Raw genomic sequence first — 10,420 nt, 5'->3', positions numbered from 1 at the left:
TGGTTTAATAAAGGTTGAATATGTTGAGCTCGGCTTCGGGTTCAGCTGTAAAATAGCCAGTTTCTATTCTGCACATTTCGTCTCGCTTGAGCTTAACACTTTCTTGAGGAATTTTGATGTTGGCACTGATCATGCTTTATCCTTTTTGGGTCCTTTATCAGCTCCAGCATCTGTTTTGCATAAGTGCAACGGTTGAAGAATATGGATTTTGCAAATCATTTTATTGTTCCCAGCACTCGGCAGTGAGAGATCATTGTCTGCTTAGCAATAATGGCTTTTCCAAAAGACAAACAATTTCTAATAAATCAGACCTCGAAGAATTTAATAGTAAAATTAAATGACCCATTACCGATGGTTTATACATTATGCAGGCTCAGTGCAAGTATAGTGGAGAGCATATGCAATTACTGAAGATAATTATTCTTATGAGGGGAAATGTTGCTGAGTATTTCTTGTGTTAAATAATTGAGTGAGATTCCTAATGTCGTTTTAGGAGGAGCGTCACAGACACTTGGAAATCCAACAATTTAAATTTAATAATTTAAAATTTCAGTAGCACAGGCAAAGTACAGGAGGCACTGGAATTATTCTCTAATAAATCTAAAGTATCAGTTGGGAGGTTATTGTTCTAGAAGACTGTAAATTATTGTGTGCCTACGATTCGAGACTGAAGAGGAGGGTTTGTCTTTGCTGCAAAGTTGTAACTGCATCAGGTGCTGTGAAGTCAGGTCTGATGCATGCAAAAGCCATTAAGTGCAGTGGCATTTTTAGCTGAAGGCAGCTGGGTCGTGGGATGATGTCAGATCAAGATCTGTGACAGACTCTCAAACAGCAGCTCCAGCAATTCAAATGTCAGTGGTCCACAAACCGCTCACAGTCCTCAGCCTGCCTATAAGCAATCTGCACGAGGCTACCCAAATAAGCAGGTCTGTTGTCAGCAGCCTTCTGAAGGCTCTGAGACACTCTGAAACTACAAGGGGTCTAAAAAAGGAAGGTTAAACCCCCTCCTTCAACAGAATTATTCAACAGAATAATAGTTGTTGATCAACAGCAGCCTCAGTATTGCGTCATTTTCAGAGCTGAGCCATTGCTGTGGATGGGATGCTCTTCTCTAGAGGCAACAGGACTCAGTAAACACTTTCCCCAAAGCATAGCTGGTGAAAAATAGGAATGAAAGAGCCCTTGGTACTGTTTTTAACTGTTTAGCTGTAGGAAAGTAGCTTCTTCAGCACAATGGTATAATTGAGTTCTCAGCTCTGGTCTCATCTTAACTGAAAGGACAAAAGGCATGATAGAAAACAGAGTGCAGCCAATGATTAAAAAAAAAAAAAAAAAGAAGAGGGCAGATGAAGGGATTTCTGTTTACAGAAGAACAAGTAGGGAGCCTGTTTTCCAGTTTCTCTTGCGGGATTCAGTGGGTGAGTTGGTTAGTCAAGCTTGAAGGAGAGTTGGACACAGCTGTCTTCTTTGCCTTCCTTGTTGAACTGGTTCTGGCAATAGCTGCAACAGAATTGGAAATGGGTCAGATAACACGTTTCTCATCAGATGTCAAGTCTGGAATCTGGTTTGACCTTTGACAAATTAACTGAAAAAAATTCCTAGTCTGGACAGCATCTTATCAGCAGAATTTCCCTTTCCTGAGTACGCCTGGATTTTCTCTGATAAAAAACAATTAGTACAAATCACCTGGCTTTATGTATATTTCATTATTTTTCATAAGTGCTTTAGGTGGTGATAACTAGTGATTCTGGAAGGATGAGAAGTGTCTGCATTATTTATTAAGAAAATGTGTTCCTTTCTGTTGTGATATTTATAAAATTCAGTTCTACAGCATCTGTTACTGGTAGGAGAAAGGATGATAAATTTGAAGTCACACAGTCAATGGTATGAAGTGAGATATTCTTTAGGATAACATTTGGGCTTGTAGCTTCTGTACTTCGTAAATTTATTTTTTTTTAGGGAGCAGTCTAGATGGAATTACAGCTTCAGGGAACACATATTGGATTACAAGTTTTCTTGAATCAAGCAACCGGAAAAATTGATTTCAGATTTATCAGTGTCATCTCATTTTGTTACAAGTTGGTTTTATTCTGTCCTGTAAGAGAGGAAAATCCTTGTGTGAAAAAGACATAAAATTAAAGGCTGTAGCCTGATGTCTTAAAATATCTTATGTGCACATTAATTTGAAGATAATCTGTCCCTAGACAAAACAGTTTTTCAATTTGCTATGAAGTTTGGGTAGAGAAGATGAGGAATGAGATACGACTGCTGAGATGTAGCAACATAAAGTAAAAGATTTTCAACAGGAAACAAGAATAAAAAGAAGCAAGAGAGATTGCAAAAAAGGAAGTATTTTCAGGCAGCAGTATCCTGATGGGCAGAAAGGGACTTCCTCTCTGTAGTTTTATGGCTGCCAAGAGTTTTCCTAAGAAATTATAAGCATATTATATAGTATTAAGACATCTAACACTGATTGTGCCTCTAAAATCAAGTAAGTAGATGTATAAATGCTAAAAATCAGATGTGTGTGTGTATGCTCTGGCTTTTTTCTGGATTGTAAATGAAAGATTGGATTTAGAAAACCAGGGCTTAAAAGCACTTTGATATTGGTGAGGAGGGAGGCAGAAATTACATCCTCTTTCTCACTTTTCTTCCTCCATTAAGAAAGCACTTCTAAAGATAATTATGCACTTCAAGCAGTCTGAACAATTTGTTCTTTTTTAAAAACCTTTTTCCCCTTAATGATTATTGTTCCTGAGATTATTTATTTGGTTGGGAAGATGAACATCTAGTGGACTGGAGGTTGGGCTAATGCCTTCTTACCCTCGTTTCATTACTGTGTTCTGAGCAGAGCTCTGATTTGGAACCTCTCAGCTGACAGTTTGTATTATGCTAATCGAAATCTGTTTACTGGAAATGAAATTTAAATATGCTGTAACCTTGTTGTCATTAATAAACTTACTGCCTCTTTTTTTTTTTTTTTTTCAGTTGGACTTCCAGTTTCCACTTCGAATATTGATGGTCTCGAAAGTGCATTTGGATCCAAGACATTTTCCATCACAGAACAAATCAGGAGCCTCCTCTCCTATCTCAGAGCAATACAGACAGCTTAATATCATATGACCTCATTTCTCCATATTAAATGAAAAAAGAATTTTCACTAGCTTTCCATGAAGCTCAGCTACTGCCTGTTAATTTTGACTGTTAGTGCTGATCTTTCAGTTGGATTCACAGTGGAAAATGTAGCTTTTAACAGGACGGTTGCTTTTGGGTCTTTCAATGCATCACTTCATGCAGTGTCTCAAGCTTTAATAAGTTCTCCAGCATACCATGATATCATAGCCAAAGAGGGGACCAGTATTTTAATTGAATGTAAACTGAACATCAGCCAGTATGAACATATCCTTTGGTATAACTCCAGGGGACACCTGCTTGAACAGCAAGATGGTGAGTTTTCCTGCTGTTTTCTGTCCTTCAGTATTCCCTTTTCATACAGTACCTGAAAACCTCTGGGGCTTTGATAATTTTCTCTTCCTATCCTCCTATTTTTACAGTTGGGAGATAAGGAGAAAGCAAGAGAAAAGTCTTTGCTTGTGAATTATACCTGAGTTCCTCTGTCCCAGTCCATCCATCCTGCTTTGGTGCCCCAAAGAATCACTCAATACGGAAGAAATGAGTTTGCACCTTATAAGACACTAACTGATGTTTTTATTTATTATTGCTCTGGTTTAGATTATATTTTTCGAAACACATGAATTAAACACAGTTGTCCACAACTTGTGACCTTTTCCAGCTGGCAGTCGGTGCTTTAATTTCGTTACAGGATATTTTAAAGCATTTATTTTCTGTTTTAACCACCAGTGAGACTGTGGAAAGTACCACAGTATGTAATGGCCAACAATGCAATACATGCTATTTAACCCTCTTGTACTGAGGGGGAGTATATTTTTCTAGCTATTGACTCTTAGAGTTCTGTCCCTGTAGTTAGTTGTTAATTTAAAAAGTATGTTTTAGAGATGCATGTGTTTTTCTCTATTAGTATTAATGAAGACCATCAAACTAATTGATAGGATTTGTTGGAGGCCATCTTTCTGCCTTAAGTATTCGGTAACCTTTTTGTAGTTATAATGCCATCTGGAGATTAGTTCAAAGTAGAGTAATTAGAAGAATAAGTTATGAAAATAGTTCAAAGTAGAGTAATTAGAAGAATGAGTTATGAAAACAGTTTTCCCCCTAAGTTATAAACGCGCTGCAAATGCTGTATAAAGCTTCTTGTATTGATTTCTTTTTACTTGGGTTTTGTGTGTCAGCGCTGCATGCTCAGCAGAAAACCACGTCTTGAAAAAATCCTGGGTTCTTTTGCCAGCAGAGCCATTTACAGACTGATCTTTCTCCTGGGTCAGTTGACTTTTGATTCTGAATGTATGGAAAATTAGACTTTATGGAGGACAGTCTTTTAACAGAAGCCCAAGTTAAGAATTGGGATCCCTGACAGAAAGAGCTGGCAGTCCCGAAGCACGCTAGAGAGTGCAGATGAGAGAAGGAGGAAAATCCATTGTAGCATGCAGTATAATTTACCATTAAGCAGTAGGATTGGTAAATGGGTTATGGCTTTCTGTATCACAAGCATGAAAAGGACACTGCAGTGCTTGGTGTACTGTTGGTGTGATGCTAGAAGGGGGCTGCTTACTGCCAAGCTCTGACTCCTGTTGATGGAGCAAACAGCACATGTGTAGTTTACCCAGTGATTTTTGTTTCATGAGCCTGGTTTGTTTCTTTACAATCTCCAGGTGACCGGTGGAGGATTGCTGATAATTCCCTTAACATCACAAAGGTCAGCTTTGCTGACCGGGGCCGATACACGTGTGCAGGCATCAACCATAATGAGACCTTGTACTACACAGTCACTCTGAGGGTTACCTTCACCTCAGGAGACATGAGTATCTACTACATGATTGTGTGCCTCGTTGCCTTTGCCATCACCCTCATTTTGAACATAACCCGTCTGTGCATGATGAGCAGCCACCTCCGCAAGACAGAGAAGGCGATCAATGAGTTCTTCAGGACGGAAGGGGCTGAGAAGCTTCAGAAGGCTTTTGAGATAGCCAAGCGCATCCCTATCATCACATCTGCCAAAACGCTGGAGCTGGCCAAAGTCACTCAGTTTAAGACCATGGAGTTTGCTCGGTACATCGAAGAGCTTGCCAGAAGCATTCCCCTTCCACCTCTGATCCTCAACTGCAGGGCGTTCATGGAGGAGATCTTCGAGGCTGTGCGGGTGGACGACCCCGATGAAGTCGGCAAGGAGGACAAAGAGTCCCAAGGCTGCGGCGCCCAGGCTGCCATATTCCCCATCAACCCCGAGATGAAGCGCAGCGACTCCCCAGCAGGGGATTCCGACGATGGTTCCATGAGCGAGCAGGGCCAGGAGATCGCCGTGCAGGTGTCCATCCACCCTCAGTCCGAGGTGCAGAGCATCGACACCGTGTCCCACGACAGCTGCCAGTTTGCGCCTTCTGAGGAGGGCACCTGCTGAGTCCTGCAATCCAAAGGGGGGTGAAGGAAGCTGGGGTGACCCAAAGATACTGTGAGAAAGGGGTCTGCAAACAAGCTGCCTCAGTCCCACGTGCACAACAGTTTTCCAAATTGCAAGGTGCCAGAACTAGTTCTGAAGTCTGTATTTCCTGTCAGTGTTGATCTAACGATTTAAGGCTGTTAGAAGAGGCCACTTGGAATATTGTGCAGGGGCTTTTATTTTTAAAGCAGGCTTGCTGTACTTAACAGAGTTACAAAACAGGAATTCGTTGTCCTTGTCTCCTTGGTAGCTTCTGATACTTCTGATCAGTGTTAGAAGTGGCCAAGCTGAGCAGTACAACTTGCAATAAGGTCTTTTCCTTTGTGAATTATTTCTTTCTTCACAAAGTTGAGCCGAAATTCCTTTGAGTCAGTGTTGTTGTCCTGATGATTTGAGTTGTGTGCTCTTTTTGAGTTGCCTCTTGGTGTGTGCAGCCCATCAGAACCGCAGTGAGCTTGAACAAATGTTTTGTGTTGCGTGCTTCTATGTTGCTATCAAAATGTACTGTACTTAGGAAAAGTACCAGGATCTGCTGCTGGATTAAACAAACTGCTGTAGTTTCAAAGCAGCTTGGAGAGCAACCAGGGGGTCTCAGTTTTCCATGCACCTGCAGGAAACTTGTACGTACTCTAGAAGCTTGTTGCTTAAACTTGGTGCTGATGCCAAAGCGCCTTACCCTGGTTCTGTCCCGCAGAATGGAGCAGTAACAGCACTGCCAGCAACCGCCTGGCTTTTGACTTTGCTTTGATTTCACTCACTATAGAAAAATCCAAAGGTTTATATTGTATTTGACGTTGTGAGAAATGAACGACAGTAATAACACAGTGGCATAACTAATGAATAAACTCATCTACAGACAGGTGTCTCAGGCACTTCTTTCTGAGCATTATGATTTCTGAGCATTATAGGAAAGCAGGTAAAAAGTAGTGACACTTGCTCTGCTCTGGCTAGTGCTGTCAGGAGGCAGTGGCAGAGAGAGTGGCTGGTGGAGGGGCTGGCAAACAGCTCAGCCAGCCCCTGTTTACAGTGTGGAGTTTACAGGGTGGATCCCAGCCTTATCCACTGAAGAGGGTGGCAGAAGGGAGAGGTGCTGACATAACACACAAGTACTTCACCCAGGATCTCCCATGTGGCTTCCTCAGCTGTAGAGATCCAGCCTCCAGGAATCGGAGGGCACACAAGAATATAGTTTCTTCTTTCACTCTTTGGTGCTGATTTTTTTTTTTTCTCCTTAACATTTGTAAGTTGCATCATTTAAATAGCATTTTCTATCCTGTTGAGATTTAGTAGATGTAAAGCTTGTAAGCACTCCACAAATTAATTTCTTACAACTACTGGAAGCATATTGCCATATAATTTTAACAACTTGGCAACAGGAGCACCATTTAATTTCCCACAACTCTTTTTTCTTTCCTTATTATTACAGAAATGTCAGTTGAACAAGTGATTCTGGACGGCTGCTCAGGATTCTTAAGAGGATTTGACGTTAGATTTACATGAGTAGAGGTAGAAAACAAGCAGGCACTGTGGTAATAGCGGGGTGGGGCCATCTGTGGTAATTCATGCTCTGAACAAATTATAGTTATCATATCAGAGAGGGGGAAATGACAGCATCTGTTACCATTTTAAACTACCTTCTGGGGAAAGTCCTGCAGTCAGCCACCAGTAAATGCACCCTAGTTGCCTTTGGCCTGTCGGGTAAGAGTGGTGTTCGTCAGGAAGGAAGGAAGGAAATTGGTAGCCTTGGTTATAGTAGCATTCCCACCAGCTTGGTGCCATTTCCCGGACTGCAGCAAACTTTATCTGCTTCAGGGGAATAAAACCTTCTGTAGACACTTAGAGTAGCTACTGCCCTCAACAGTAACTTCTTTTTTGCTTCCATGGTTTGATGGCACTTTATGTCCACGTGAAAAGTTTGTATAGTTTTGTGTAAGCATTTGGTTTCTTTAAGTTCTTCGAGGCGATCAGTGTTAGAAAACACTTTGTGAATAAATACCTAGTTCTCTCAGAAGCCCTGCTGAGATGCTACTGGCTTCACTTCTGTACTACAACGAGTTCTGCAGGTTTGTTACACGTGTGTGGGTAGAGATTTGGGGGTTTGCACCCTCTAGGATGTCCTACTCAAAAGACATGAGGGCTACAAGAGATTGATTTGTTTGAGTCTCCTTTGTGCCAGAGGCCATCAGAATTGTACCTGCACCTGCCTTATTTCCCATAAGCAGCTCTCCCTGCTCCTGTGAAACTGTTGCATGATATGCAGCAGTAGCACATTGGATATTTAGCCCCAACCTACACACACAACGAGAGATGCCACTACAAAATCTAAGGTCCATTTAACTGCTTCCTAAGAAGCAGTTATGATTGACAGATGTCTCATCAGAAGTGGCAGCCGAATGGCACTGGAGGTGTGTCAGATGGGTGTCAGGAGAGCAGTTTCTAGTATAATTTGATTTGTTCTTTGATTCTTATACTTTACATCCAAGTTCTTACTAAGCACAGTTACCTGGTGTCTTTGTGTGTCCTGTTGCTGATGGAAAGGAATAAAGATGCATAAAGGTCCTCAGAAATGCAGTTGCAGTGTCAATTGCTGGATAGCAAAGCTCATTAAATTAATTCCATTCCTGGGAAAGGGGTTTTGTAAGAGATTTCAGTATATCAGGAGTATGTAGTTCCTACTGCATGTAGGAACTGATCCTCCCACCGAATTCAATTAGAGCAGATTTGGAGCTGTGGTGTATTTTACAGGATTTTTATGCATCTGAAGCAAGGACAATGGTGATGTTATACAGTAAAAGTGATTTCCAGAGAATGCAATTTGACACTGGTTTCCAAAGAACTTGTGAACTATTCTTGTTATCCAGAGAGTAGATATGTGCACTTAAATTTCTTTGATGAATCTGATTGAACATTAACGTTGAAAGTGTTTCTGTCTTAACTTTTTGTAGGACAAGGAGAGTCTGCTGTGGTTTCCTTGCTTTAAACTAAAATTTTTGACAATCACAAGGCTATTTTTTTTCTCTTCTTTGTGACTTACTTTTATTTTAAATAACATAAACTCTACTTGTTATCCGAGAGTACCTAAAACTAACTTTGTAGTGATTATTTGTATTACCTGGATTGTAATGTAACTGTTTGATGTAACCACGTAGGATTTCATACTTTCATAAAATGAATTGGTAGATTTTCAAAATAAATTAAAAAGAAAAACCTTGTTTGGGTGGAATTTTCTGTTTTTCAAGTAAGGAATGCCTGCCTCTCCAAGGTCACGTAGCAGCTGTACTGAGCTCAGCAGAATGTTTGTTAGTCATCCTGACAAAGGTTGCTGGGATATTCAGTCATCTGATGGACCATTCCTGCTATGACATCTTTGTGTCTGTCATTTTTTTATGTCTCAAGCACTGACAACATCTGTAATAATCGTTCCCAGCTGCGTAAATGAACAGTTTACAGGCATGAAATGGTTTCAGGAAGATCTGTGTGTTCTTGATTTCACATTGCGAAGTGCAGTGACCTTCAGCCACAAACCTGTGTTGTCTGTCCTTACCTTTTTCATGTGGGAAGGGGCATCCCACTGCGTTTTGGTGGCCAGGCTTGGGTTCCTGATCCCTCTGCAGTCAATTCAGAGTATTAAACTCTGCCAGGGGATGATCCCGAGGCTCACCCATCACCACTGGTTACACTGGGAAGCCGCATTCCCAACATGAGCATCTGATAGTGCTGATAATGGGGGTCTTCTGTGTGGGCAAGTCCTGCAGCTCTGCCAGCCTGAAACACAAAGTGCCCTTGGTTAAGTTTGAACTGCATTCCCCCGCCCCAAACACCAGTTTGCTCCAGGTTACAGGGAAACCCTGTGGAACACAGTCAGTGGGGTTGTGCAAGTGTGAATGAGGGCAGATTTCACCCACATTGTTTTTAAAGAATAGTTTCTGGTTGCCAGTCTCTGCACTAGGCAGGTAATGTAATTAAAGCTGAATCTTCGGGATTTTCCCATGAGAATCTGCTGCTTAAAGGAAGAATTATTGGGCCCATACTCTTCAGGCTAGGTCAGTACTCAGTCAGCATCTGCTTTCTGTCTCCTTGTTATGAGAGATGCATGAATGATAAAGGTTCAGTTTTTTAAAGCTCCTGTAACCTGACCCCTCATGATCCCATCCGCAGTGAACAAATTCATCTGCATCCATTTAAAGCACTTTTCCATCTGGTAACAGCAGATCATTGAAAAGGGAGCTGCATTAAGGATGATTGTACTTTAATTTTAGGTGCGCTCCTTTAAAAAATACATTTTTTTCTTAATGTTGCAGCACTTTTGTGCATCAAGTCTCCAGCTGGAGACACAGTGAAGACACCACGGTGTCATTCAACTCAGGCAAGTTACAGCTTTATCGACTTTTCACTGAGCCAGGTCATTTCACACCAGCTGGGTCTCTCTCCTTTTATTGTATAGCAGCTCATTCAGATGTCTCCAGTTACTGCCAGCTTTTTTGCATGTGGAAGTGAGAATTACACCATCATTCAAAAAAAAAAAAAATTGTTCTTCTAGATGTTCAAATATCAAAAAAGCCCCAAAAGCGGGAAAGTTTTGCTTTATCCCTGGTAAGACAATGCCTATTCTTTGGTCACGCCTGGATGCCAATGAGCGTAATAATACTGAGCAATTAGGCCTTTCATTTTCGTTAGGCTAATTAATTGTTTGCACAGTGCCCTGAATATGGAATCATTTTCCTTTGGAAAGGATAAAAGGATTAGAATGGCTTTATCCCAAGTTGCTCAGAACGTATTTTATTTATTTAATGGGAGAAAAATTCTCTCTCGCCCCAAATGCAAACCACACACTCGAGCACTACG

At 41.2% G+C, this 10,420-nt stretch overlaps 1 protein-coding gene across 1 annotated transcript; it reads left to right on the top strand.

Annotated features, from left to right (window-relative positions):
• Positions 1-2,966: 2,966 nt before the first annotated feature.
• On the top strand, positions 2,967-7,548 carry MFAP3 (microfibril associated protein 3). The gene is made up of 2 exons (XM_027885609.1): positions 2,967-3,447; positions 4,791-7,548. The coding sequence occupies exons 1-2, from the start codon at positions 3,171-3,173 to the stop codon at positions 5,534-5,536; spliced, it is 1,023 nt and encodes a 340-aa protein (XP_027741410.1). The 5' UTR covers positions 2,967-3,170; the 3' UTR covers positions 5,537-7,548.
• Positions 7,549-10,420: the final 2,872 nt, after the last annotated feature.

This window comes from Empidonax traillii, unplaced genomic scaffold (assembly GCF_003031625.1).
Source record: "Empidonax traillii isolate 1590-97213 ecotype Southwest subspecies unplaced genomic scaffold, ASM303162v1 scaffold168:size1726349, whole genome shotgun sequence".
In the NCBI taxonomy this organism is placed as follows: Eukaryota; Metazoa; Chordata; class Aves; order Passeriformes; family Tyrannidae; genus Empidonax; species Empidonax traillii.
The sequence above is the reverse complement of the archived record's forward strand: the minus strand, read 5'-3'. Positions and strand labels throughout refer to the sequence as shown.